We start from the raw sequence: 14977 nt of genomic DNA, 5'->3' as shown, positions 1-14977 counted from the left end.
CCATCCTTCAAGACAAAAACTGATATGCCCTGCCAGCCTGCCCTCAGTCCCATCCTCCAAGACTGGCTCCACAGGAACAGCCAGTTGCCCTATGAAGCAGTTTCCTCTTCAGAAACCCCTCAGAAGAAAACAAGCACCAACACTGACTCTTTTACTCTGGATATGTCAAAGACATCCCACAAATGGAGGAATTGTCCACTTTGCCCAGAACAAGCAGCTTGGTTTCACCCTCCCATTGAGAAATGAAATTCCCCAGTCTATGTCACTCCATATTACCTCTGAAATTACCATGGATCTGCACAACAGTTATTCTGTGTTCAGGCATACTTTACAGGCTGTTCCATCAAATTCAACCCTTTTGTGCAGTTAACCCTTACTGGTAATGAGATGACACAGCAAACCACACATCTTGTTAAGTGCAGATGTCCTAAAGATTCCTCTTTTTCTACATCCTTCTTAAGTAGATGTTATGAAGTGAATATCTTATATGTACCTTCAGAAGTTAGCAGGCTTGAATTTCAAGTGAAAAAGACATCAGACAACAAACCCCAGAAAATCTGGCTGTGACCTCACCTTTTACACATTTCCCACTGACTTACAGCCTGTCTTCCTGGTCATGTTACAATTTTTCTGTGGTATGAGCAAGGCAAGGCTTATTGAATAAAATCATATGTGGACAGAAGGCTGTAAGAGTTCAGAGAAATAAAATATGAAAAGAGAAATTCTTTCAATCTGTGATTTCACCCTCCATTTCTCCTTTTCTGATAATGTAACATTCTGTACTTAAAAAATCTCCAGAGCATCAGCCAGCTATTATGTACTCCTGACAAAATTTGCTGTGCATTTGGGTATCAGTGTTCACTGTTCATCTGCTTACTTGGCCAGTAAGTTCATGAGGAAACCAGGAGTAGATGGATCTGGTCTCAGTGGGGGTCCCATCACATATGCTGCAGCATGAGCCCAGTCTTTATTCCAGTAGTTGGTGCCATCCGTGCCAAGACTTGCAGCAATAGGCTCCCCATAAACCACCTTTCCTGAAAAATGTAAAGCAAAGGTATCATCCTCAAAAAACATAAAAATACATAACCTGTATTTTCTCTGCTAAGGATCTTTTTGGTGGCAATGAATTTAAATTTGAATGAGTGTTTCAAATTAAACACCTACATATGGAAGGACATAATAAACTAAGCTATAACACAGCATCTTTGTTCTGAATTTTCTGCTAGTGATTTCCCAATATAATTTCCCCTAAGAACATTGCTTGGGCAAGTTTTTTAATTAAATTGTTGATAGATATACTGTAATGGGTTTTACACATTGTTTACTAGGAATGTGATTGAGATTTCAAAAAGAAAGCAGTCCTCAGTTGCATTAATTATGTTTAAGATTCATATACTTGCTAGTACCTGTTTAGTGCTTTGAAATTACTGACTACACAACAGTGTCAGTTAATATATACAGCATACAGACTTTGCAAGGTGGCACTTTCAATTGTCAGGCTATAATTATGCCTGGAAGAACAATATGGCAGGAGACATAAGCCAGAAAGTATAGAAAGATTTCCCAAATCAAAAACTATAAATAACTTGATTTTAAAAGTTATCTCCCAAATTTTAATCTTTTATTCTTTGCTGCACAGTATCCTATTTTCCTCAGAAGAAGACACCAAACCAGACTGGCTGTTAGCCTTCGGACAGAGCTAGCATATTTTAACTACTTTTTTCTTCTGGGAAACATGGATTTGAAACTCATCAGAACAAGATGAACCCTCCCTGAGTGGTCCAGACACTTTGCAGTTCTGCAGCTGACAGGTGGAAATGCCTCCAACTGCAATGGTCACTAAAGAACCAGGATGACCTCCCACACCCTCTGAGAGGCCACTTGGTGCTGGTTAAATGCAACCTCTGCTGGGTCCCAGCAAGAGCCTTCTCCCTCCCCTGGTCCCTACAGACAGTGGGTGTTTTGCATTGGATGCCAGATTTCAGTCCAGGCACAGTTTCTATTGGAACCATCACTGCATTGACCCAGCAAGGCCACAGCTGGGGATTGCTTGGTGATACAACCCTGTGACCTTTCTCTGACTTTCTGAGTGTAAATCATGCAGTCATGGTACTGTGGGAAAAGAAAAAGCAAAGCTTTGCAGATCTCTCTCTGTACATTAGACTGCTACCTCTGTGAGCTACTGGATTGTAACTCCTGCACTGGCATAGGTAGCTACTGAGGAGCTCAATTACCTTCAAAATACACTTCTCATTGCACTAGTGCCATTCCTGAAATCTTTGGTGCTAGATTTGCTAAAAGGCCTCATACAACTTTATCTCTACGTGGTTCAAGGTCTGCTTTGGTGCTACTGTATTGTACATTTATTCCAAGTACTACCTAGTACAACTTTGTCCACAGCCTAAAGCCTCCCTGTTAGCATAACTAATTTGCTACAACAACCTCAGTGTCAGTGCACTCTGACATGCTCAATGTGCTTGTCTCATGTTGATGCTTTGGCTTGGGGCATTCTAAGCTCTCAGTCCCACTTACCTACGTATGTTATAGATTAATACTTGGGCTCAGAGGGAGACCACAATTTTTAGACTTGAAAACATGACTTAGGCAGATATTTACTGGTGTTTTACATCTTATTTTCGGAGCTCAAAAGCACTGACTATGAGGCCATGCATGGAAGTGATATGATCACTCACTGATGAGGAGATGTGAGCAGATCAGTGTTTTCTTAATTCAGAGCTGAATGAGGAAACCTAAGAAGAGACATGGATAAACCCAGGAGAATGGATGAAATTAGGATGAAATCTGGTTCACCTTAGTGCAAGGTCTTCCCTGACTCTTGCAGGAACCCTTAGCCTTCTCTGGCCAACTCCAAACACTGTATTTGAGGGTAGGCTGCCACCAAACTAGAGGTATATAGAGAAGGTCTGGTATATGTAACCAATCTGTCACATTTACCTATTAGTCTTTTGGCAGATTTTTCAAAGCCACCAGAAAGGGGAGGGAGGGAGGGAGGGAGGGAGGGAGGGAGGGAGGGAGGGAGGGGAAGTGTGGCTCGAGTCTCTTCTTCTGCATTTAAACAAGATAAAGAAGCTTTCATCCAAAGTAAACCTGAGCTATGAATCATTAGGACATAGCTACAAATTATTAAAATTAAAATTGCAGGAGAAGAATGATTTTTTTGCTCTAATAAATACTTCAGAGAATAATAGAAAAATAATTTTCTCATCGCAGTTTCACAACATGAAAATGAAAAGAAGTTTCCAAGCTCCCAGTTGGATATGCTGAACTGATTCTAGTTCATGTACCACAGCTGATGACAGTATTTCTGCAGTCAGAGTTTGAGCTGACCAGCTCCCTTTGTTCCCATGAGTGGGGAGGAATAGAAGTTATTCCCTCAAGTGATTTTGAATCTGAACACTGCAGTTTCAACAGACTACCTCTGGACAGTTCTGCTGAATGTGCAACTTCCTGCATTTCACTTGGGCCATGACAAGCCAGCCTGAAGGATACAATAACATCAAGATTCTGCTTTAAACCTAGTGAAAAAGGAAATTCTGCACTAAGGCTCTTTCAGCTGAACTGGCAACAAGGGAATTCTGCATTAAGGTTCTTCTAGCTTGATTGACTTCTGCCTATAGGCATAAAAGTGAAGTAATGCAGTAATAAATCATGTCTTTCAAATTGTTATATTTTCCAGCATTCAATTAAAAAAGGAACCACTAAGTGTTCTGCTGTTTGGTCTTCCTGACACCTCTGAGCAGCTGGTAAACATCTGTGTATTTGGTGACTTTTTATCACATGCCCTAACTGGCTAGCTAAAAAATCTATTTTTAATAGATTACTTTATCAAAAAGTAGAGCATTCAATTGCTATTTTTGTACCACCTACCAGAACTCAAAAAAAGTTGAAATACTGAGTTGAAACACCAACTAACATTGACAGATTTGAAAAACCAGTCCATATGTTCTTATTCTAGTATAAGTTTTAGAAGCACTTAGGATAAGGTCATATGGGGCAAAGATACTCACAAGCTCTGAAAGGAGCAGAACTGCAAAGCAGGGTTTACTGAACCACAGATAGCATTGCATCCATTAGGCTATACACAGCGTGGACCTGAGCTGTCCTGCATGAGACAGCTAAAATTTGACATTTTTAGCTGCATTCCTGTGCTCAGAATCAGTTTGAGAGTTTGTATTCCCTCAGCAATGGACATGCCTTTCCCCTCACCAAGAAGAGACATAACTCGTGACTGTTGGGAGGAAGCAATTTTGTAAGCCTAAGTAAGCTTCTTAGAATCTGGCCAAGGACATATTTTTCTATGCACTTTTTTAAAAAGGAGAAACTTTTATTAAAAATTACTTTTTCAGTAAGATTGTGCTCTCCAGGTTTCCACTAGAAAGTTCCATTCCTGGCTGTAGCAGCACATTAAATGAGAAAAGGGACATGACCTTTAATCATCACACTGTGTGATCCTTAAGATCCCTTCCAACCCAAACCACTCTATGATTCTATGGTTTCCAACTTTAGCTGAGATTTAGGTTAGGATTGAAAGCATTTTTTGGGAGGAAACAGTATAGATCATGTACCACATAATCACATTTTATTAGCCTTGTTCTCTCCACAAGCATTTCTGGTGGCAGGAGTGGTTGACAAGGTCACATTATTTTTCCCCAGTAAGTTCACATCAGGTAATCCTAATAAGGAGAAGGAGCTGCACAGCCTGACACGAGAGCTCTACAGCCTTTTATTCTCATTGGAGGGAAGATTTTACACAAGAGCAGGAAGAGAATCCCTTTTGTCTTCCCACTTGAGGGAATGAGAGTGTCATGCACACAAATATATCAAACTGCCCTTATGTAGAAGAATACAATTCCTCTACCTACTCTGTCCAGATTCAAGGCCATATTTTGCACAGGGATGAAGAAACAGCCCACTGAGACAAGCAAGGACAGAGGTGCTGTCACCCCTGTCACACACTGCTGTTCTCACAGAGGTACTCTCTTTGATCCTCTCAGTGGAGAGCTGATGAACCTTTCTTTTGGCAAACAGGCTGGTAGGACCCCACAAAAATAACAGGGTAGGGGCGTGAGTTAGCTTGTCCCTCTCCAACATGGCCACAGTGTGGAATTTTGGATTCCCTGCTGAATATTCAGCAGCTATTACAGATGTACATGAAAAACATGCTGCTATAATCTGGAGCTCTCCTTCCTTGAGTGGTGTTGCTGGAGATCAGAGCAGACATAGATGGTGAACTCTGGCATGGAAGAGAGAAGGAAAGATTTTTGCTCACCTCATTCTCTTAAATTTGCTTAATCTAGAATAAGAACTGCTGGTCCTTTACAGAGTGTATGACTGATTTTAACCTTCAAGGTCTAAGCCATAGCTCACTGAAGACAGCAGAATTATGCCTAGTGTCTAGAGCAAGCTCTATCAGGCCTTCAGCCTCTAATGGTAGCTCTCGCCTTGTATAGCTAAATGAGTGACAAGGAAGAGCTGGGCTCTGAGTTACATTTTTGACAAGGAAAATTACTATCTCATAGAATTTGAGAAACAATGCAAGAGCTCTTCAATTGCAATTCAATTCTGGTATCACACTGTCAACCAGAAAATAGATTTCACTCACTGAAGACCTGTTTTTCCCCTTCTGAGGTCAGTGATGGAATTGGAAGGGATATCAATCTTCCTCTGACATGGGCAGGGATGAATATGTACACACACTTTGTATTTCATGCTAAGTGCTTGAAAAGAACCATGAAAAATTTCACAATTGTGAATAGCAGGAAGCTATTCAAGCATCAAGACATGGAGAAATGATCTTGAAAAGATGCATAAGCTGTTTTAGAGTGAACATTTCAAATGCTTGAGAGGCTTCCAGTATTTAAGAGTTTACACAACTTTCACATTTAGAGTGGTTTTTAACCTGTCCAACAAAATATTTGAGTTTTATTTATGTCATTCATACAATACTTTGAGAAATTTTTTTGTCTGGAATTCCTTGCTTTTTATTACCACTCTTTACTGAAAAATGAAAATTAACTTCTACTGAATCCAACAATAGTGAATTTTCAATTACCAAAATTCATACAGATCAATCTCATTAAAAAATACAATTCCTGTAACTACCTTTGTGGTACCCTAGTTATCTTTTGACATTTCTTAATCAATCTTATATTTCTTTTTTCTAAACAGTATACTTCTATGCAGATGATATGAATTATGAAGATATGTTATATGTTGCTGTGCACAAAGGAAAGCATTGGTGAATCTGACTGCCGCAGCCCAGGAGGCTATAAAATACAATTTGCTCCCCAATCTGCATCAATTGTCCCAATTTTTTCTTAGTAATATTGGGAAAGCATGCATAGTGGAAAAGCATACATCTATCCTCAGTAATCAAACTGGCACTGCAGACTATTCTTACAACACACACCTCATCCATGTTTTACAGTATTTAGCGTCAGAATAAAATTCTTTACTTGAACAGTATTATAAAATACTATCTTAGCTCTTCTATGTTCACAGACAGTTTGTCATCTTTAATCTGGGTATTTCAACTGTTGTCATAACTTGTAGTTAATGTGCACCCTGTGAATGTACAACCAGCCGGTGGATATAATCCACATTCCTGGCAGCACTGGCATCTAGTGGAGGAATCCAGTATAGCACAGTAGAAAATGTGCCAATAAAATATATTCTGGTAAATTCTTTCACAAACTTGAATTACTGCTAAATCTTATAGAAGTCATGGTCATACATATTGTGCATAAACATATACATCTATATTAGTACAACGACATCACACTGCTTTGATTTATCATGATTGCATACATTTTAATATTAATAATCTGTGCCCCCTGTGTAGGGGCATTATGTAAAGACAAGAAATAGTAAAACTGAGGTATATATGAAATTCGTATCAAGTCAGGTGAAAACAAGCTGTAAATGCAAAAGATGTAAAATCATAGTAAAAAAGATTAAAAAAGATAATGAGGACACATAATTTTAAGTCCTCCAAATCTTGGGCTCCTGTCCTGCTCCTTCCACCTTGATAATGTCTCCTCACAGTGCTGCTGTCCCATGTGCTGATCTGGATGAATTTACAGATGAGGAGATAAAGCATCCTGAATACCTACAGCCTTCAGGCTGCTTCTAGCCTACCTAACAGATGGTCAGGAAAGTCAGGCCCCCTTGGCTGACCAGAGTTATTTGTGAACACTGCAGTGCAAACCTGAGCAGCTCTGCACTGGTGGGAATCAAGGTTTTCAGACACTGTCATCTTCACCATGACTTTTAAATGCCTAGTGAATAGAAGTCATCATGGCACTGTCTGTAAAAATATGGTCTGGTCTCTGTTATAGAATTTCTCATCAAGATATTTGGTAAAGTCTTGCAGACAAACTTGAGAGAGAAGAACAGTAGAGTATTTATTGTTTTGAACTGTTCACATAATTTTTAATGCAATAATGCTGTCCTGACCATCACTTTGACCTTGGAGGTACAGTAAGAAGAGAAAAAATTTGCTCTGGGGAGAATTGTGGTTGCTGTTCTTACACGCTGCTCCCCTTGAGCCCAAAACCACACAGACAGACAGACAGACACACACACACAATTTAGACATCCCACTCCAAGAAATTCACCCATGATCTGAGGCTTATAACACCCATGAAAAGTGAGACACTAATGCTGTGTTTGGTTTTCCATGACCCTTCCCCCAATGCCATTGTCCAAGCATAAAAGAATTACAACTTTTACCTTCTCTTCGTGCATTACTTATCACCTTAGCTGAAGATTTACTCATGACATGGACTACATAAAGGGGGCAGTTCACAGCATTTGCTATGGTAATGGCTCTTTGTGTAGCTTCAGCTTCCACTTCTTCAGGACGACACAGTTCATGACCCTCAGGGCCAGTTATTCCCATTGCCAGCATCTTCTTTGCACCCTGCAGACCCCACACAAGCATGTAAGAGTCAGTTAAAATGTATCTACGGTGTCATGAGCATGCTGCCAGTCAAATGGATTCTGAAGCGGCCATTGCAGCCAGTTCAAGGAAAAAAATCCAGGCAGTTGTGATTTTTTTCCAAAATAAGTTACTGTAGTTTTACCTGAAATCTAATATATCTCTCAGTAAATTCAGGTCTCAGGATACTGAAGTAATTCAGAGAACTCATTTCACTGGCTTGCAGGATTAAATCACTGCTCTTGAAAATCCTACCCCTCTCTCAATATGTACATTAACTATCATGGCCAATGATGTCCAATGATGCTACTAACCCTCACTGGAGAGAAAAAAAGGAAAAATTCTTACCAAGCACAAAGATGCATATCCAGAGCCTCTGAAAACTCCAAGAGGCAAAGAGGTTTTAAGAGGCAAAAAGGTTTCTTCCCTATGCTGTTCCAGGAATTTAAGATTTGCTGATTTGAGTTTATTTAGCAATGAATTAATTTCTGTTACGGGACGTGGGACAGAGTCAAAGCGCTGTTGACTGGAATAGCTGAAGAGAATATTCTATTAGAGCCACTCAAGTTACCACTGATGTCCAGTATTGCCAGTGTAGTTACACCCTCAGGGCCCCAGAGCTCTCAGTGCCTCCCCTCAGCACTAAGGTGGCAGAAGCAAGTATGGAGAGAAGCATTTATGAATTATGCACAGAGGGATGTTGAGACTTCTGTGCCCAGCCAGTGGAGCTTTCTCCATACTTCTGGATCTGCTTCTGCTGCATGAGCTGACTATGACTGGACAGACCTAGGCCTAGGACCTCTATATTCCTGACTTTGATGGACAAAATGTCAAATGTGCACCTGTGCAATTAGTTCCCCATTCTCCGCATGGACTTGAGCAACTGCCCCAAGCTCCTTACAGCAGGAAAAGGCTTCATACAGCTCCTCATCATTGACCATGTATATATCTTTGTAGGCCATAAACATCTTGAAGGAGTTGACACCTTTGTTTTGAACAAGACTTTCCATTTCTTGCTTCACCTGAAAAATACAGCAATTATATTTTACATATTAATAATTTTGTATAAAGAAATTTTAAGTATGGAGGGTGAACCTTTACTCACCATCAAACATATGTTCAAATAGTTACAAATAGTCACATATTTAAAGACTGGTTTAGACTCTTCTTCTTGCATCAAATTGATTCTCAAAGTATATAAAAGGGTAGCACTGCAGTGAAAATATTAGAAGCACAAGCTAATTGCAGGAGGGAATGCTTTTTACAAAAGGTAATGAGGCAGAATTTTATTTCAAATAAACCACCTGGTGCTGAAAACACCCATTCCAATATTACAGTCAATGTGTCCAACTCACACAACATGGACATTTATGCAAAACCGATTTTCAAAATTGGATTGCAGTGGGCTGCAGCTTCTAGCAAACAACACAGTGACAGAAAAGATTTCATCTTTTAGAGCTTTGTCCTGAATCTAAACAACACACACAGCCTTTTGAAACATTTTGTTGTCAAACAAAACAGCTCCAAAATGCTACGTGGAGGGCTGCCTTTTTTTCTTTTTTTTTTTTTTAATTCACTTCTGTTAGGATTCCCTGCTTCTGCTAGAGCCTATGAAGCCCAGCAAAACATTACATCACAAAGAAGAAAGAAAGACACATATTTTAATCTCAAGGCTTCTTGCACAACTGGTTAGCTAGAAACATATATTACATAACTTTGGTTCTCCCCTCCCAGTAAAATGATGGTTACAGTAGTTGATATGCATCTGTAATGCTATTAAAATTTCCATGGATTAATTCCTTTCAAAAAGTAAAATATTATTTTTCATCTTCTCTCTAATAATCTGGTTGAGTCTGCCCAAGAAGGGTAAGATATATAAAAAATTCAAGGAGATATTTTAGTTATCCAGAGGAGGGATGGGAGCACATTTTGAGTGGGAGTTATCAAAGAAGTACCTGAAAAAATGGCACAAATATAGAGGCATGTCATTTATCCTCTTCACTGTTTACTACAACTCACAGAAGGCATTATAAAGAATGTATGCTTTTAATTAATGGTTCAATTAATTAATCCTGATGAGATGAGAGCTGATCAGATGGGTATGACATATCAGTCTTTTTCACCAGGCCTTTTGCAGCTACAAATGCCCAACTTACTTCTTTTAATCTTGGCCTTTAAAAACAGCTACATTCTTAATATAAACTAGAACATTTCATTGATTTACATCACCCTGTTTTTATTGGATTTGTCAGTACAATATTGTCTGCTGAGGCTGTTTCAAATGTACATTACTCATATTTCGTTGGAGAATTCATTTCATGACTTTGCCTTAACTTGGAAGTTGTGTGCAGGCTATTTTAGCACTCGGTACACAGAATACCAAAGATGCCTTTTTTGCAGAGTAAATGCTTTGGTGCATATATTCTAGAATTTAAAAATTAGAAGAAGTACTCATATATAAAATAGGAATTTACTTAGTATATCTGTGTACTGATGCATAGTTCTCCAAGAATCCAAAGTCATCTTGTAAAACATGGGTCTCATTCCAATAGATATCAAGCACCTGAAAAACTAATTTATCAGTGAAGCTTTCAGGGTATCAGCAAACAATCACTTAGCAAAGATGATTCTCCAATATGTAAATTCAAAAACGGATTTTTAGATTATTTCACATTCAATGTACTATTGGCTACAGTCCTGCTTTACTTTACATGGTTTTTACTGCAGCCACCCAGGAAAATAAGTCTTCCTCTATAAATGAAGTCAAGTACCATATTTTTTATGTATATACTTATATTAAAAAAAAACAACCAAACTCATCAGAAGCATAAAATATCAAGTGTTCCAGCAACAAAAGACAAAATTATTGTGAACACCTCTTTCCCCCTCTGACCTGCCTGATCTTTGTCTTGCACAATCCCTACCTTTAACTTTGTGCAGTATTATCCAGAGATATAGGCTATCTGCAGTCTTCTTTCAAATACATATACCCTCAGAAGGGTGTGGGCTATTTCAAATGTTTTTAATCACAAAATCACTAACCAGCAAGCAATATTTAGCACATGAAGACTGATTCCAAGCAGGTGTAGTACAAATTTATGGAATTTAAAATCAGCTCTTGTGTCTACCTTGTTGCTCCACCATGTAACTGCCACATGCAATGAATAATCACAGCAGACTTTAGGGTCTGCCCAGCTTTTCCATGTATCAAAAGCTTCAGTAAGAGAGCAGCCTTTCTGAGGGATGGCAAAGTCGATGATCATAGTGGTTCCTCCTGCTATAGCTGCCTGAAAAGAAGAAAGTTAATATTTAGCAATCAGAAATAATGCAAATTTCCTCCCACCCTCTCTAACTCCTTTACATCAATTAATCTGGAATGAAAAGCCAAAACCCACTGAGGAGTTCCCCGGAGTAAAGTCCAGACGTGAAAAATGATTTTGGAGATTAATTTCATTTGCTTTGAGAAAAATGTTCTCAAAAGCATGTTCAGGAGAATCCAAGTGAAATTCTCACACTGAAGGAGAAGCTTCTCTTTGTGTACAAAAGCTTATCAAAGAAGTGGAGATGTGTCTGTAGTGTTTATGCATCAGTGAGTTTCCTCAAGTGTATGGAATCACTGAGGAAGAAGAGCACTAGAAGAGCACAGTCAGCTTGAGACGTGCTGCCTCAGAGTCTGTGTAGTGGAAAAAACAAGCCTGAGTGACAGGCAAGTGCTAAGGGGCAAATACACAACAGCAAAGAGCCTCATTGAGTTCGAAAATACAATATGAAAACCCCCAAACTCTTGACTAATACTAAAATATTTTACAGGGCTTAAAAACGTATTTTTATTAGAAACAGAATATAATTTAGTAAAACTGCATAGAGGGTTTTAAATAGAATGAGGAATTTACATTCTCTGCATAAATGTTGTAAAGTAATAAAATAAACTACAACTTTACTTAACAGACGAATGGTGATCAAAAATTGCTTTTTAACCAATAATTTCCACTCTTATTAATGGCAAACTGAATTATTACTTTTCTTGCCTTTGGAGGGAAAAAAAGTTACACAGATGCCAGATCCTTGACTAAAAGAAATTGATCCAATACAGAAGTTCCTTTGTTGAAATTGTTGCTTTCTTCCAGATTAGCAAAAGAAATCCTCTCTTTTTCTCTGAGCAATGTCCCTTTGCAAAACAGCAACAACCAATTCAGATCAAAATATGTACAGCTCAAATTCACAGGATCAGAGAATCACAGAATTAGCTAGATTCAAAAAGACCTTTGAGATCAAGTCCAACCTATGACCTAACACCACCTTATCAACTAAACCATGGCACTGAGTGACACATCCAGTCTTTCTTTGAACACCTCCAGGGATGGTGACTCCACCACCTCCCTAGGCAGCCCATTCCAATGCCCAGTCATTCCTCCTGTGAAGAATTTTTTCCTAATGTCTAGCCTAAACTTCCCCTGGCTCAGATTAAGACTGTGTCCTCTTGTCCTGTCGCCAGTTTTCTGGGAGACCAAGCCCCACCTGGCTGCACTCTCCTCTCAGGATGAGGTCTCCCCTGAGCCTCCTCCAGGCTGAACAGCTCCAGCTCCCTCAGCTGCTCCTCACAGGGCTTGTGTTCCAGACCCTTCACCAGCCTTGTTGCCCTTCTCTGGATGCATTTGAGACCTCAATGCTTTCCCTGAATTGAGGGGTCCAGAACTGGACACAGCACTCGAGGTGTGGCCTCACCAGTGCCCAGTACAGTGGAAGAATGACCTCCCTGGTCCTGCTGGCCTGTTGCTGATACAGGCCAGGATGCCATTGGCCTTCTTGGCCATTGGGCACACACTGGCTCATGTTCAGTCTGTTGTCAGCCAGCACCCCCAGGTCCCCTGGGCAGTGTCCAGCCTCTCTGTCCCCAGCCTGTAACACTGCAGGGAGTTGTTGTGGCCAAAGTGCAGGATGCTGCACTTGGACTTGTTAAACCTTGTATTGTTGGACTCAGCCCATCTATCCAACCTGTCCAGGTCCCTCATGCTCTATTACTCTTCCTTTTTCTACGACAATTAGTCTCTTTCTTCCTTCTGCTCATTTAGAATTCAGAAGAATAACTGTAAATATGCCACTATATTTTGCAAAAAGAGAAGTTTGGAGAGTGACACAAGTATTTGTAATTTCTAATGAATTGAGCAAAACATTTTCTCCAGGAAAAGTTGTTCAAACTGTCAAATATTTTTCAACAAGACTGATTGACTTATTTATTAAACAGGATTTAAAGAAAATTTATAGACTTCAAGAAAAAAAAAAAGTCATGGGTTCCACAACTCCACTTGAAGTCTCTTTTTATTCCCTACATCTTCTTCCCCCTCTGTCTGTAAAGAGAGATGCCTTTACTTGTTCAACTGAATGGGTAAATCTTAGCTAATCATTGTAGCATATTTTGCAATACCTGGAATACAACTCTGTCCACTGAATTTCTTGCCAAAATATTTGTCAGAGGATGACCATCAGCGAATAGTCTGAATACTTTCCACACTTTGACCTGGGTTAAGGATAGCCACAATCTCTAACTTTTTGACATCTGATTGCTAAGCTGGATCTAGAATTTTCTTGTAGGCACTGAAGCGACTATCTGGACATCCTGTTTTGTGTATGCAGCCTCTGTCTTGCAGCTTCCCTGTCCTATAAGTACCTCAGAGTTACTGGGAAAACCTTAAAAACTTATTTTCTGTTTTTTAGTAAATCCCAGTTCCCCAGTGAGAGGAGCTGGATTTAGCAATCTCTGTGAAGGTGATGGCTAGCAGACAAACCAAGTGGGGCAATGTGATCCTTTCTGTGAACAAAGGATTTCAGTCTGCACAACAAAGCTCTTAGAAAAGTGCCTTGAAATTTTGGTTATGGAAACTGTATGGAGATGATGCATAATACTGTTAATATGAGTAATTGATACACTATTCATATTCAGGGAATATAATAAGATCAGCTAAAAAGCTGAAAAAACCCCCACTCCAAGTGTAAAACTGGGAGAAATAATGTACTTTCATAAAGTGTATTTGAAGTGGACTTTCATTGAGACACACAGTAAGCACCAAAGTGAATGACAGAAGAAAAGCCTGCATTCCTCATGCTAACAGAGGAGAAAGATCAGATTACCACAAAAGTGCTTAAACAGCACAGGGGAATTAAACTGTTGCTTTAGTTAACCTTTGCTCAGAGAAGTATGAAGCTTGATGCATCAAGGCAGGTTGTAGTCTGCATGCTGACAGCCAGGGTAAATGCCTGCCCCACTTGACCCCTGCAATCACAATAGTTTCTGGAGGAGCCCAAATAACATACTCGTTGGGGGTGGACCTCTGAGTACCCCCCCTGAGTACAGACAAAGGGACAGGAACAACTGGCCATGCTTGATTCACATTCTATTCTCTATTTTAGAAATAATACTGGAGGACCAGCAGGACATCCCTCTCTGAGAAAGCCCAGATGCACACACAGACATGCACATGTGCACCCACCTTGGTTCCAGTGTAGAAGTCATCTTTTGACCTGCTACCCATGAAAGGGAACTCCATGTGTGTGTGAGTATCAATGCCCCCAGGGATCACCAGCTTGTTGGTCGCATCCAGCACAACAAGTCCAGTCGAGGGCTCCGGGTTTAGGTTTGTTCCCACCTGCTGCACCACTCCATCTTCCACGTACACATCAGCCACCACAGAGAGGTCATCATTCACAACTTTTCCCCCTTTGATCAAAAGTCTCTGCCGAGCCTGGGTTTGGGGTGGCATGCCAGCAGGTGAGAGCGAGGCCTCAGCTCAGAAACTTGCTCTTGCCTCAGAGTAGTTCACTGCCCCGTCCTCCCAGAGCAGCAGCTCTCTCCAAATGGCCCTAAACACACAGCACACCATGCTCTTTAAACAGACACCGATGGAACTGCCCCCTCTGCCCCTGGCAGCTCCTCCTCCCTCCTCCCGTGCAGCTCAGTGACACGGATGGGAGCAGGGCACTGCCCTTGGGCCCTCCTGCTCCGGACCCTGCCTGGACAAG

General features: G+C 40.2%; 1 protein-coding gene across 1 annotated transcript in view; it reads right to left on the bottom strand.

Annotated features, from left to right (window-relative positions):
- The window catches only part of DPYS (dihydropyrimidinase), a 30372-nt gene extending 15654 nt beyond the window's left edge, over positions 1 to 14718 (bottom strand). The window contains exons 1-5 of the mRNA XM_036406383.2: positions 14449 to 14718; positions 11089 to 11247; positions 8803 to 8982; positions 7753 to 7942; positions 878 to 1034 (exon numbers count right to left, since the gene is read on the bottom strand). Of these exons, the coding sequence (XP_036262276.1) occupies positions 878 to 1034; positions 7753 to 7942; positions 8803 to 8982; positions 11089 to 11247; positions 14449 to 14718 (956 nt within the window). The remainder of the gene's footprint in view (positions 1 to 877; positions 1035 to 7752; positions 7943 to 8802; positions 8983 to 11088; positions 11248 to 14448) is intronic.
- Between the last annotated feature and the right edge of the window lie 259 nt (positions 14719 to 14977).

This window comes from Molothrus ater, chromosome 1 (assembly GCF_012460135.2).
Source record: "Molothrus ater isolate BHLD 08-10-18 breed brown headed cowbird chromosome 1, BPBGC_Mater_1.1, whole genome shotgun sequence".
Classification (NCBI taxonomy): domain Eukaryota; kingdom Metazoa; phylum Chordata; class Aves; order Passeriformes; family Icteridae; genus Molothrus; species Molothrus ater.
This window is presented reverse-complemented; position numbering and strand designations above follow the sequence as displayed.